Raw genomic sequence first — 14,055 nt, 5'->3', positions numbered from 1 at the left:
TCAGAATGTTTTTGTGGGTGTCTTCAAGTAATCTGAAGAGAAATACATTAGACAAATTATTATAAACTTTATATATGACACCCGTATTCAAGATTGTCATGTGGCCACGCATAGCGATGTTTAGAATGCCATGAATGAACAAAATGTATTAAAGCGTCACGAAGCGTGCCTTTGCACTGCACAGTTCAAATAAAAACTTTGCCCTTTGTATATATACGTACTATGAGGCACATGGAACATACTACAATACAGGATGCCTATAGTATATGACATGCACACATACTCGCACCACTGCCATAATCAGCGCGGGCACTCACATGTATTACACACACATTATATATACACACGCGGAGAAAAGTGAAACATTGATTTGATAATTACTTTGATTCAAATCAAATACATGTAGGAAAAAGACAGATTAAACGAATAGCGATAGCCTGCATGCATTTAGCGAAGTGCGACACAGTATGGGAAAAGAAGTAACGGTGGATATTTACTACGCCGGGAAGAAAAGATAATTATAAATCTATGGGACAGATCAAGTATACTGCACATGAATTTTACTAAATTGGTGTAGTCTTGAAATTCGCCACTTGAAGAAATTAGAAATTTAGTATAATGGTGGGGCTGAGGGGATATTGATATCATCATTAATTTTGATTGGACATCGGACAATAAGACTATACAGACTAATTATTCCATCATCAATGTGTCATTGCCGTCCAAACATGTTTACATTAATTTTTATGTGTTTCTCTCTGTTCACTTTTTTTTTCGCAAAGTTCATTGGGCTATCCATGACTCGTGGTGACGGAGAGACTGCAAACAGTATCTCCATGCATGGTAAGGCCCTATGCCACTGTTTCTTAGTGGGCTGCTAAACTTTTTATGCCAAACTTTTCGTGCTGCTTTGTTGCTATATTCAGTCAAATTTTGCATCGAGTTTTTAATACAAGAGGGGCCCACAATCTACAAGCATTAATTGTCTTTTTAGTGAGTGTCTCCGTTTTTTCACACAGTGCATATTGACAATTCTTTCACTTTCGTTATACCTCGGCAACAATTGCAATGTATTGATACTGTTAGTTTTTCCTATTATTGTTGTTTTCTTTGTGCAAATTAACATGCATCATTTCTGTCACTCAAGAAAGTGAGATTTATGTTTATATTACTTTATAGTGGAAAAACGAAAAATTCGAACTTAAACTTGAACTTGAACTATTAATGATAATCGATATCTCTCGCTTCGTGTGGCGACAGTCCCAGTGTTCAATAAAACGCCACGATGCTTTCTCTCTGGAAATAAAAGTCAAATTAACAGCTAAACTATACCAAAAAAACAAAACAGGAGACAGATTGAGAGAAAAGGGGATCAAAGGAACAGGGTGTATGGCGTATCGTTTATACATTCCCGTTACTTATAGGCCCTACAATGTATCAGTTGTGTCAGGTGGACATCGTTCGTAAGAAAGTTACAAAATCTCACAATTTCGAGGCTTTTCATGAAAGAGACACTTTGGATGTAAAAACTTGGTTAGCTTAATGCTAATATCTCTATACTGTAGGGCCCCCTTCCTTTGCGTTTGAAAAAAAAAGCACTATATACACACATTAGCTCCACGGTATACAATTTTTTTGTGTGTATTTAAATTGTCGTCAGGAGTGAGTCTCACCTCCCGATCAACGCTTCAAGCTACCTCTCTGCTCCCAGGGACCAACCTTAGCGTAAAAATGATCAAGCACCACATGTGATAAAAGCATAATGTACTGTTCGCCGCGCCGCGAGCTGTTGCGGCCGACGCGACGGCGATAGCAACTTGTCAAAATAATGAAATGCGATTCATTCAACGCAGTTTTGTCGTGGAGGCTCACAATCGTCTCAACGAAAAGAACTACCTTGCATTTAATGATATGTTTTATCAGAACGAGTAGTAGAAGGGCAAATACAAGTCGAGGGCTCGAAGCTTACCTCTCACTAGCCCGACCAGACGCTGTTACGCTATGCGAAAACAGCGACGTACCATGTACAGCGACTGGGCTGTGTATAGTTAACCTCTCACCTCTGTTCTGCAGCGGAATTATTGGAAATATGCCTTGGATCTGTCGGAAGGTGCACGTGAGAGCAGGAGACTGCAAATTCTGCAAGCGGGAACTATCGGGAGTCTGCTCTGCATCGCATAACAGCAGGGAGGTGGTCAAACCAGGTGGTCAAACACACAGCACAGCTGCACATCTTCCTGCTATCATGGCCCTTTCTTGAATCGTCCTTGAAAATACCTTGCTGTCTACCTAGCCTGGTTTCCAGTCTTATCTCGTCGTTCTTCCAATAACTATATGACATCACAACGAATATTCGCACACGAAAGAGGGAGCTGTTTTGATTTTCGTATCCCGTCTCGGACAAAAATTAGGTGTGAACAGTTCAACAAGGCGAGGCCGATGGGACTAAGTGAGTGCCTAGATTTTATGCCATAAAATTATGGAAATGGTTAGAGTAGGAAGACATACTGCTCCCTTGCACTTCCCTCGTCCGAGGTCAAGGATGCACGGGCGAACCCCATAGCATGCGACACTCTTGTAAGTAGTATTCTTCATCAATGAGATTTGTGTACCACCAATGATGCTTCGGAATAATAATTGTCTTCACAAAGTACAAAAGACAAAGTACAGTTGTTGTACTGCTGGCCATAAGTTTAGAAGGTTAAAATACCAGACTCAAGCCCTATCGATCGTTGATATTTATTATGCAGGCCCTTGTATATCTCGACTGAAAAGTTTGGTGGACTTTGGTACGTGAGAAAGCAAACAATGACAACAGAATGTAAACTACAAACTGGTCCAAATTACACAAGCTCCAAAAGAAGTCAAGCAACCGCTTAAAATAACAGTCATTTTGTCATGTTCGTATATATATACATATATATATATATTTTGGGGGGTGAATTTTAAATTGCCTTTTTTTTTTGTTAGAACAATATTCATTTAATTCGTAAATGACGTTATACGTATGTATTTTCTTTTTTCGATTCATGTACACGTTATACATTGTAATCCAGATGTTGTTACGGAGTTTAAATTGGACTATAGATTTAAGACCGTGCACCACCAATTACCCAGATTCTTAATAGGGTGTATGATCAGTTCAAAATTGAATCGATTTTGTTGAACTTCCCTTTATTTCAATCTTCCATGAAGTGCCAATACAATATACATAACAATATATTCTTTGATGTTAATGAAAAGATGTTTTGTGCAAGAAAATATGAATTTTGTGTCATTAATTGTTTATAATGTTGAACCATTGATCACTGCTATTGATGCGGACCATGTGAAGACATTGTGAACACACTATTGTTGTTGTTGTTGTTGTTGTTGTTGTTGTTGTTGTTGTCGCTGTTGTTGTTCTTATTTTTCTTCCAGCAGAGTTTGATCATCGATATAGGACCTTATTTTTCTGATCTGCAAACAAACCCCCTTTGGGTATTCTCTATGCAACTATACTTCAAAGAGATAAAACGTTGATCATCGTATTTAACTTTTTCGGGTTGCTATCTTCCAAAATGAAGTAACAGGCAAACTCTCAACAGGTTAGCCGAATGAATTATTTTGGTCTGAAAAGTCTAATGATCACAGGTTACATTCTTGAATCCTACAATATTTCGACATGATACTTGAAGGGGAAACTGCGGCATATAACGATCGTCTTCAAGTTGATACTTGAGGATGATTGTATATTCATAGATTTCACGTCAACAATATCATAATCTATACAATTTTTTTACATATAGGTCACCTGTGTAATAACCTTTATCTAGGAACGAACTATATACGATTGTCAAGTTGCCTATGAAATAAGTTTGTTATCCCCCCCCCCCCCCAAAAAAAAAACAGAGTGCAGTGCTACTTAATAATATTCTTTGAATCAAATGGTGAGAACAAGTTACACGCGTTTTCTCAGTTAAGAGGTGAATATGTACATATTTGTCAGTCTGGCGTAATAAAATGATGATGTTCATTGAATACCCCGATTATCTCACTGCGCGGGAATTTTGTGAACGTAGGATATTCTGGGTTTCTCCGGGGTTTGTAACAGTTGCAAAGTAATTTAATTTGAACACTTGAGAAAAAATGTTAACGACAACGAAAACTGTTTGCGAACTTGATTGCAACTATTTACGAATGTTTACAAACCGCCCCGACGAAACCACTTCGTTTGCACACATTTTGCTGCTTAGTGAGATGACAAGTTTTCGATTCGATTTGTAAGAAATTTTGACAATTTTTTGTATTTTAAATCCTTCCTTTTGTCGAATTTGGTATACCTCCATTCCACACAAGACAAAAACATGTGACACGGCAAAATAAAAAATAAAAAAAAAATATCCGTATGATAATATTATTGTGAAAAGCATGGCCAACAATAAATTTGTGATAGCATCCCCGCATCCATGCCATATAAACAAATAGGCAAAAACTACATTTTGAAACTGCCTGTGTCACTGAGTTGCACGGGAGTTATCCCTCCCTTGCTCTCTCTCTCTCTCTCTCTCTCTCTCTCTCACATATCATCTCTCACTCCATCCCCTCCCCCTCCCCCCCCCCCCCCAGTATCCGGTTTATTTTATCTTTGTGATCTACTTATGTTATATTTGCACTATAATGTTTGATTTGCAGAAGATAATCGCGTTATTTGAAGTCTAGCTGATTAACTTTGTGCAGAAAATTAATACAGTAATCGATTTTTCCACATTTCGATTACCGTGCATAGCACGTGTGTATAGGCCTCATATTATGATAGTGAATAGCTTGCTTCCAAAAGGTGCACAATTCATCATTTTCGATGGATTTAGCGTCTTTTTGTTAAAAGCTTTATATCATATGATTCTTTGACAGAGCCAGACACGACAGTGATTTAGGGACATAAGAGAGCGATAAAGATTTTTTTTCCTTTGGTTTTGTTGTGTATGTTTCTGTTTGTGTGTTTTAGTTTTAGTTTTTATTTTGTTTTATTTTGTAAATACCTGTAACACCTGTATATGTAATGGAGTAACCGTACACCGCTTCACAAAGTCGTACTAAAGTTGCTAAATTATATATGAAGAAAAAATAGTTAAAAATCAGATATGCGGTTTGGGGTAATACTGAATAGCTGCAGATATTAAGTTTGAATTCCTTTATAGACTGCAGTTTGGTTGGAAGATAGAAGCTTTCCTCATTGAATTAAGGAACAGTTACTATATCATTTTGTTTGGGTTCCGGATGTACAGAAAATAAATGTGATTTTTTTTTTTTTCAGTCAAAAGAACCCGTAGTCTGGCTTTGCGAACCCTTAGACAGAGTTTGAGCAGAGCAACCCCCTCGAAAATTTGATGAATGAAAGGGTAGATCTATATCTCTTTTTTTTTTCAGGTTACCGAAGATGAAACACCTCATTTCTCCCAGTTTATAATACTAGTAACTACCCGTGTGAGCTCAGCAGCAGCTGCCCACCGGCGTGAGCCCACAGAAGTCTTTGAGTTCTGTGCGTGAGCCCTGCATACACACAATCGCCAAGCAATTGAGACAAAGAGGGCGTAAGACCTATTTGCTGCACGGCCGTTCCACCTTGGCACTGGTAAAAGTCAAAGATATTTCTACTCTCTTTATGTTATAAAATGATCTTTAGATGTCCATCATTAGTAAAGGCAATGAATGCGTTGCGGCATTACGTCTAGACTATTTAGTTTGTATTTCAGACAGTTGTTTTCTTTTCGTTAGGGAATTTCGATCAAAGGACGAGTGGATCCTCAGTCCCACATGTAGTCTTTCGTGCACAGTTGTACTAAATTTCGTGGGAGTTGTGTCAGGGCCATGCAAGCAAAAAGTATTGATTGCCAGGCATGGGCACAGTTGATCATAGCTGAGTAGGGTATTCCTATTCTTCGAATAGTTTGCGAATTGAGATCCGTCAAGATTTCAACCTTCTAATCCAACTACTAAGTAAGAACTCTTCAACAAACACCTTCCTGTCCGGTTGGCCCCCACGGTGTTGGACAGTAATTTAGTACATACGAAGAAGAAGAAGTTCAACCTCTTTCTTTCAGAGGCGCTCTCAAAAAGAATTGTCGAATGTATCATTCATACTCTTAACATCCTAAACTCATATACATTTATAATGGTATTGATCCAAATTACGTTGTATGTTCAATAGCAGTCAGGAAAAAAAAGTGCAGTTTCATCTGTGTCAAATTTCGAGACTTTTCGTTTTTGGATTGATTTAGTGTTGTGTAGCGGATGTTTAGCTACTTGGGATCGGTTGATAATTTTGAGAGGTACACACAGTAGAAATGAGTGGCGACACAGTTCAGTTAAGTTTCCATGTGCACTTTATTTGAGAGGCGTTTCAGAGCGATCCTCTCTCTTAGAGCGTCAGAATCCAAATCCTCTTCTCTGCTTGTTATTCAACTTGTAATTCACTTCATACATTCAGTCACGAGGATTACACATTGGTCACTGGTTACACTGTTGTAACCATTACAGCTGTGGGTTGTAACACACTATGAATGGGTGAATGGGGGTGGAGTCTTAATGTTAAAGAGGGGTTTTAATTGGGCAAAACTTTGGTTGTTATAGGAACAAAGGCGGGACTAGTTTTATAAAGGAGGTAGTATTCTTGGATTTGGATTTAACAACAATTCTAAGTAATCAATGGGGGACCGGCAGGATGTTTAGGTTTGGCTTAGCCTGGTCGTAAATTAGATGGGGCTAGAAGTACTCAAGGGATGATAAATGTCGATGACTCACTGGATGAGGTGGAGAGTATTGGTAGGGGTCATTGACTGGTGGAGGTGAACTGGTAGTGTATATCCAGTCATCAATGTAGAATGGGAGGGCGTAGTGATAACGCTTCAAACATCTTTTGAAATCATAATCAGTTAAAACAAACCTCGTTCATCTTACAAGTCCATTCTTCATCCTGTGCAGCCATCCTTGAATAAGGCCCGGGGGGGGGGGGGGGGGGGGGGGGGGGGCGGGGGGGGGGGAATAATGTTATTATACTGTACAGTTGTTGTAAGGATGTGAGATAGTAAACATAGGTAAACAGAAAAACTGGCCAGAAATGAATATTATTTACAGTGTATTATTAGCACTTGGAAAATTGAGCAAAGAAAATGGGATTCTATCGGGATAGTAGTAACTTGTGATGATTATGACTTCATCGGAGTGTATATGATGATATGCTATTCCCGGCTTTCTTTTCTTTTAATGATCATTCTCTTCAGCTGCAGGAATAAGTCACTAGAAAAAAAAAAGAATAAAATCAAGATGGCATTTGCCCAGCTAGTAATAGGTCCACCTGGCTCGGGCAAGACCACTTACTGCACGGGGATGAAGGAGTTTCTGTCGCAGACGGGACGGAAGGTGGCAATAGTGAACCTGGACCCGGCCAACGACTTCCTCCCGTACCAGGCCAGTGTCGATATCTCGGACCTCGTCACTCTAGCGGACGTCATGGAGAAGCTGAGACTGGGACCAAACGGGGGCCTGGTCTACTGCATGGAGTACCTGGAGAAGAACCTGGACTGGCTCAAGAGCCAGCTGGATGCCCTCAAAGACCACTACCTCCTGTTTGACTGCCCAGGCCAGGTGGAGCTGTATACGCACCACAACTCAGTCAGGAACATTGTAACACAACTCCAGAAGTGGCAATTCAAGGTAAAGGGCGCTCTTGTTATAACAAACACAGTTATAATGAAATTTTGTGAGTACGATTTCGCATCCCCAAATTATCTTTATACCTTTATATACATTTAACAGTTAGATGTTAGCCCATAACAAAATTTTGTCATATATAACAAAAGAAAACTGCTGGTCCTGAGGACTTCGACTTATTATAAGTATATAACAGGAGTCGCCTGTGACTATGATATCAATTTCATCTTTCTTCATTGATTTTTGTCTAATGGCGTGTTGGTAATGAACATTAAAAAAAAAACAGAACAGAACAGAGCGTGTAATTGGACATATCCCCTTTTTTTTTTAACTTTTTCTCACTCAGCTGGTCTCAGTCCATCTCGTGGACTCACACTACTGCAGCGACCCAGCCAAGTTCATCAGTGTCCTCTTCACCTCCCTCTCAACCATGCTGCAGTTGGAACTTCCTCACGTCAACGTCCTGTCCAAGATAGACCTGGTCGAGCAATATGGCAGACTAGGTTAGACACATGTTGGAATGCATTGTTGTTGGGTCCTTCACTGCTGCCACATAAGAAAATATCCTGTTCCTATCTGTCAATTCCACATGAGAAATACAAAATTAATTTATTGATTTGATTATAAATATGAATGAATAAGTCATGAATGAATTTCAGTTGATCTCGCATTTAATATCTGAGACCAGAATTCATCTGGCAAATTAACTCTACTCTACCACTTGCAGGTTGCCGATCCATTGTTAGTGATATCTATCGTTTGTTTTGCTTCATTTCACTCCTGTTGTGGCAGCTTTCAACTTGGACTTTTACACAGAGGTCCTGGACCTGGGCTACCTGCTGTCCCACCTGGAGGCGGACCCGTTCCTGAAGCGGTTCAAGAAACTGAATGAAGCCCTCATAGGTGTGGTGGAGGACTACAGTCTGGTCTCCTTCCTAACTCTCAACATACAGGTTGGTTTTACAGAGGGACATGCTGTCTTGGTTAGCTTGGTGTGTGTGTGTTGGAAGTGTAGATGGAAGGATGGGTAGATTGTTGCCAAGGTGAGTGCATTTTTTTAAGTATTTGAGGATGATGATGATTATTATTATTAATATCAATATCATTATAATCATCATTGTATTGTTATTATTATTGTTATCATTATTATTATTATCTTTATTATTATTATTATTATTATAACTGCTACTACTACTACTACTACTATTACTATTATTATTATTATTATCATAATCATTAGTTTTCGTAATTGTAACATAGCAGATAGCTTCAACTTTGTGTAGTTTACCAATTAGATTCCATTACAGCTGTATGCCAAATCATAAGAAAGGAACTCATCTTGCTATTGGGTGTGCATGAATGATGAAAGTGTACTGTACATCATTCCATCAATGTGTTATGATAGTGGAGATACGCACGATTGCAATTTCCAGCTCAGTTAATCCTGCTGTTTCTTCATAATTTTGTTTTTACGTTTGTACACGTGTATTTGTTATTTTTGTCTCCCAAACAGGACAAGGAGAGTGTCCTGCACGTTGTGAAGACCATCGACAAGGCCAATGGGTATGTCTTTGGGGATCTGGAGGAGCGTAACTTGCAGACGCTGATGTCGTGTGCAGTGGGAGCCGACTTTGAGTTCTTCAAGTATCCTTTGTATGAAGCGGCTTGTTGCATGTGTATTGCTGTAGATATATGGAATCTCTCCTCTTTTCCTCATCTTCAGAGTAATGAATTCTGTTTCCAGTGGTCACGAAAACCAGTACCAAAACTGGCCAGGTATCCAGGAGAGCCTAGAACCCTTGCACTCTCTTTTGTGATATTCATTAAAGGTCAGACTCAGTGCAAGATTTTCTGCAGAACAAACTTTTGGAAAACCTGGAGACTCAGAGTGGATAGGTATTCATTCTGCTATTTTATTATATTTTTAGAGCTCTTATTGGTAGTGATTCTTACAGATAGTTTCATTGTCTGTTACCAGATTTGGCATTTATTATTCTAGTTCATTATATGGCCACCTCACACAACACAACTTTTCCATGATATATGCAAGTCATACGACATAAAAACCAGAAGTGTGATGTCACCAGCCTTGCCATTTTCCAGTCCTGCTGCTGGGTTGCAATGCCAGTCATGAAGATTTGACATTTCAAATTTTCAAGATCAGTGTGGGAACTTTCAGCCAATCACACACAAGAGTATAATGTACTGACATCTTGCTATGATACAAGTAAAGTGTGCATGTTATGTGGTCTGATCACATAGTGTGTGGTGTTGTTGAGTCACGCAACTGGTGGTGCAGGTGGTCAGATTGTGTAGTGTGTGTTGAACTGAAGTCAATTTAGGTATAATAGCTATAATCTGGGGGAAGGAAGATGTATTGTGTACACCTACACATAAGTTGCAGGGGTTTTCAGCATTTTTAATTACAGTCAACCTTGCTAAGTCAACCTCGCATAAGTCGAAGGTCTTTTCAAGTCCCCAAGCTTTATATGCTATTGAATTTAATCCCTCATAAATCAAATTTTCTCTAAGTCAAAGCTATTTCTTCAGTCCAAGTAGATTTGACTTATGTGAGGTTGACTGTATTTTCATATTGTATCATTACCAGATTACTCAAATTTCACCTTTCAAACAGTGTGGGGAAGCAACATACATTGTCAAAAGGTGACATTATGATGCATTGTCCCATTTTTAAAGTCAATGTTGTGATTTTTACATAAATATAAATCCATCAAATTGAGAGAAAAAGAAAAAAAAAATTGGCATGTACCGGACTTGATAAGTGACATGATCTTGAGACAACAAATATTAAATCTCTTTTTGCTGTGTCTATTTGTGTTTCTTGTTCAATTGTGTATGCAAGTTTGTAGTACAAATGTACATATAATCTGATTCCCAGAGTGAAGAGAATTTTCCTTAACAGGTATGATACAACAGGACTGCCAGTGTTCAGGAGAAGTACATGGAGAAACCTGCAGCCAGCGCAGCCCCAGGTACAAGTCAAGATCAGATGGATACGTGACAGCATATTGAGCGGATGTACTTGTTCAGAACTGTGCATGCGCTTATTTGGAACTGTGCTGCAATCGAGAGCAACTTTACTGAAATGCAAAGAACCATAATGTGACGTCGGCAGTAATGTCTCGATGGAATCAAAATGTCCATCGATACTTCATACTGTGCATCGAACTGCAGCAAGTGGCAAATATTCTGAGCATATTTGCTTTCTTGTGCTCCAAGGGCATTTCAGGAATGCTTGAGAGGATTGCATTGTACTGGATTCTTCCTGATGATGACAGAGAGGGTGGACAGGAGTATTCCTTCCAGTATTTGAGTCCAAACGATGTCTGGTATTAATAGATCTTAATGCATTTGTGCCTGGAGATGTTTTTCCCTGTCAACCTCTCCTCACAGAAAGGAAGCCATCAGTTTCACACAATTTTTAGGGAGATAAGACTTGCAGAGAAGGGTGTTAACCTGTTGAGGATGAGTCCCAAGTGTACTCGCGCAAGTATTTATGGGAAATGTGTGATATAGCAAAATCAGTCAGTCCTCAATGGGTTAATAGGATGATTCACGCCAGGTGTAGAAACACATTCTTATCTTGACATTCCAATCAAGAGGGGCAGTGCGCACAATGCATGTACATCAACTCATTATAAACACACACATGATATCCACACCTCTGTGTACCTAGACCCTTTAGTGGAGAAATATCTGTAGAATTTAATACATTGGTAAGCCAGTTTATTGTGGCAGTAAGCATCTGTCTGATGGTAGGCCTTATTGATGTTCATGACAGGTGAATGATGAGAGCAATGCAAACTTAGGAGCCAACTAGCAAACCACAGGAAAGTATACATGCCTGCTCATAATTGTTTGTTGTGCATCAGTGAATGTGTCGTTCTTCAATCTTGCCATAAACTGACAAGTTTTTCCCTAGATGTGTATATTGAAAGACTGCAAATTTGATGCCGTCATTTGTTCTTCTGTTGCACTTCTTCGCTTTGATCCCATTGCCAATGTATAAAACAAAAACAAAAACAAAAACAAAACCAAAACCAAAACCAAAGCAAGAAAGAATCATTTTTAATCTCTTTATTATTGTTCGGCAAACACTTCACAGGAATTATGACCTCAATCATCTTCAAAAGAGAAAGAAGACTTAGATTGAATTTGCACAAAGTGCAAATTATCAGCGTTTGCAGCTGGTATTGGGGAGAAAGGAGAGTAAAGGATTTTCTTGCGCCTGCAACATGCTGGCTTGATAATCCTTGTGTTTCACACATTCTTAGGAAAAGATACATGCTTCATTGGGGTTTCAGTAGCTCGAGAGAAACACATTTTCATCATTGCTCTTGATGTGTTCTGGCTTTGTTCACACACCTCCATAATCATCAATTTCTTTAAAGGACAAGTTCACCTTCATATACATGTGGATTGAGTGAATGCAACAATATTAAAGGGGCATAGTCCCAGTAGTGTAGAGGGCGCTGTTGATGATACTGCCAATCACCGTTAGCATAGATATGAAGATTACCGAAGTTGAGCTGTCATCAAGAGTAAAGTGCGTAGGTGTTGCTAAGTAACGTTCTTCTCTGCGCATCGCGCAGTCTGTAGTTATGCCAGGGTGCGTGCATATGTGCATGTTATTATGACATCACAAAAGAAGTTTGCTAAAGCTGTCATCCCCCTCAGCCGAATCATGAGCCGAACTGTGATCGGACCACTGACTACAGTGGACTGGACTTCTTCGGACTCGGGGAAGTGGGCCAAAGCGTAAGCGCTAGAGGAATCAATAGTGTAGGTCTCTGTAGGAAACTTGCGCTGTGTGCCCGCGTACGCATTTGACTGAAACACCGGGACCATGCACCTTTAATAGAACATATCAGTGAAAGTTTGGAGAAAATCAGACAATCTGTTCAAAAGTTATGAATTTTTAAAATATTTGTGTAGTCACTGCTGAATGAGAAGACTACTACAGTGTATGATGTCATATGCATACAATGATATAAAGAAAATAAAAAGAATTTCACAAAACTTCGCTTTTTGAATAAAGTGCAGCACATTTCTTTGATTTGTTACTGACATATGTAATATTATTCCCCCTACCTTCTGAAAGAGAGAAGTCAAATGTACTTTAGTTATGCGAGAAAAGTGAAAAAATGTTGAATTTTCTTTATTCTTTCCTTGTAATCGTTGTACACATTTGATATCACAAGCTATAGTAGTCTGCTCATCCAGCCTTGAGTGAGCAGAAACTTAAAAAAAAAATCATAACTTTTGAACGAATTGTCTGATTTTCCTCAAACTCTCACTGATGTGTTCTACAGATACTAATATTGCTGCATTCACTCAACCCACATGTCTATGAAGGTGAACTTGTCCTTTAAGAATGTGGCTTGATCATAAACATAAGTTTTTATACAGTACGTTTTAGACATGTATGATTCAGGTGAAATGTGGATTGGATTGTGTGTAAAAAGATGACAAATAAATACAATGAAAATATGTTATGAAATGTGCATGGAAGAATTGTACTTTGTGTAAGTGTCTGTGTGAAAAGTTGTCTATTGAACTTGATGTCACATGTAGTGTACCTAGCAAGCATACCAATTTGAAGAATTTTTGATTTTTAAATGGATGACATGGATATGAATCAACGTACACATCATTAATCCGATTGTACAGATTAAACTCCAAACACAAATGTATTATGTACAAATCACAACTGATGATATCAGTACAAGAAACTGAATACCGGTAGCCCATACCTGGCTGATAGACCACATACCAGTGCACATCATAGCCCAACATCTGCTTCAATACATTTACATATGCAATGATTCCATTTGGGCAGGGCAATCAATAATTATGTTGTAGTGGCTCGATTAGCCGCTCATTACGTTATGTGTAGCAGCCCTGTGTTTTGGTTAGTTAAATTTGTTACTGTTTATTATGAATGTCGGTAAGATTTCCCCAGCCTTACATAGCTAGTGGAAATTCATACACCGGTACCTGTGTCTGATTGTGCGGTCTTTGTCTTCAATGTCTGTTTTTCCTCTGGTCTCCCTGAATCATGTTTATATAATAATTTAATTTTACTGCTTGTATGAAAATATACATTTACAGTAGCCTGAATGTGCCTCTAGCTGTTTCTGTACACTTCCATTATTGTTCTTGTATTGTTTGTCATGCCATAAATGATACAATGTAATGGAAGTCATTTTCAAGACGAGAATCAGCACCCCTCATTCACACATGGTTAAACATTACTTGATGGGGAAAAATACATTTTCATATTTGAACATTTCAATACTACCACTATCATGTCGTCTTACCATTCAGTCACTTGAGAGACCA

The 14,055-nt window shown here is 38.8% G+C and overlaps 2 protein-coding genes across 2 annotated transcripts in view; one reads left to right on the top strand and one right to left on the bottom strand.

Annotated features, from left to right (window-relative positions):
• The window catches only part of LOC139709118 (S-adenosylmethionine-dependent methyltransferase Rv2258c-like), a 12,780-nt gene extending 10,420 nt beyond the window's left edge, over positions 1-2,360 (bottom strand). Inside the window, exon 1 of the mRNA XM_071621078.1 lies at positions 2,054-2,360. The gene's annotated coding sequence lies outside the window, so the exon portion shown is untranslated. The remainder of the gene's footprint in view (positions 1-2,053) is intronic.
• A 4,873-nt stretch (positions 2,361-7,233) lies between these two features.
• Positions 7,234-10,777, top strand: LOC139709148 (GPN-loop GTPase 2-like). Its single transcript, XM_071621107.1, has 5 exons — positions 7,234-7,695; positions 8,039-8,195; positions 8,485-8,645; positions 9,206-9,336; positions 10,630-10,777. Exons 1-5 carry the CDS (start codon positions 7,246-7,248, stop codon positions 10,712-10,714), a joined length of 984 nt encoding a protein of 327 aa, XP_071477208.1. The 5' UTR covers positions 7,234-7,245; the 3' UTR covers positions 10,715-10,777.
• Positions 10,778-14,055: the final 3,278 nt, after the last annotated feature.

This window comes from Diadema antillarum, unplaced genomic scaffold, assembly GCF_040938485.1.
Source record: "Diadema antillarum isolate AM-2024a unplaced genomic scaffold, OU_Dant_1.0 seq00001410_RagTag, whole genome shotgun sequence".
Classification (NCBI taxonomy): Eukaryota; Metazoa; Echinodermata; class Echinoidea; order Diadematoida; family Diadematidae; genus Diadema; species Diadema antillarum.
The sequence above is the reverse complement of the archived record's forward strand: the minus strand, read 5'-3'. Positions and strand labels throughout refer to the sequence as shown.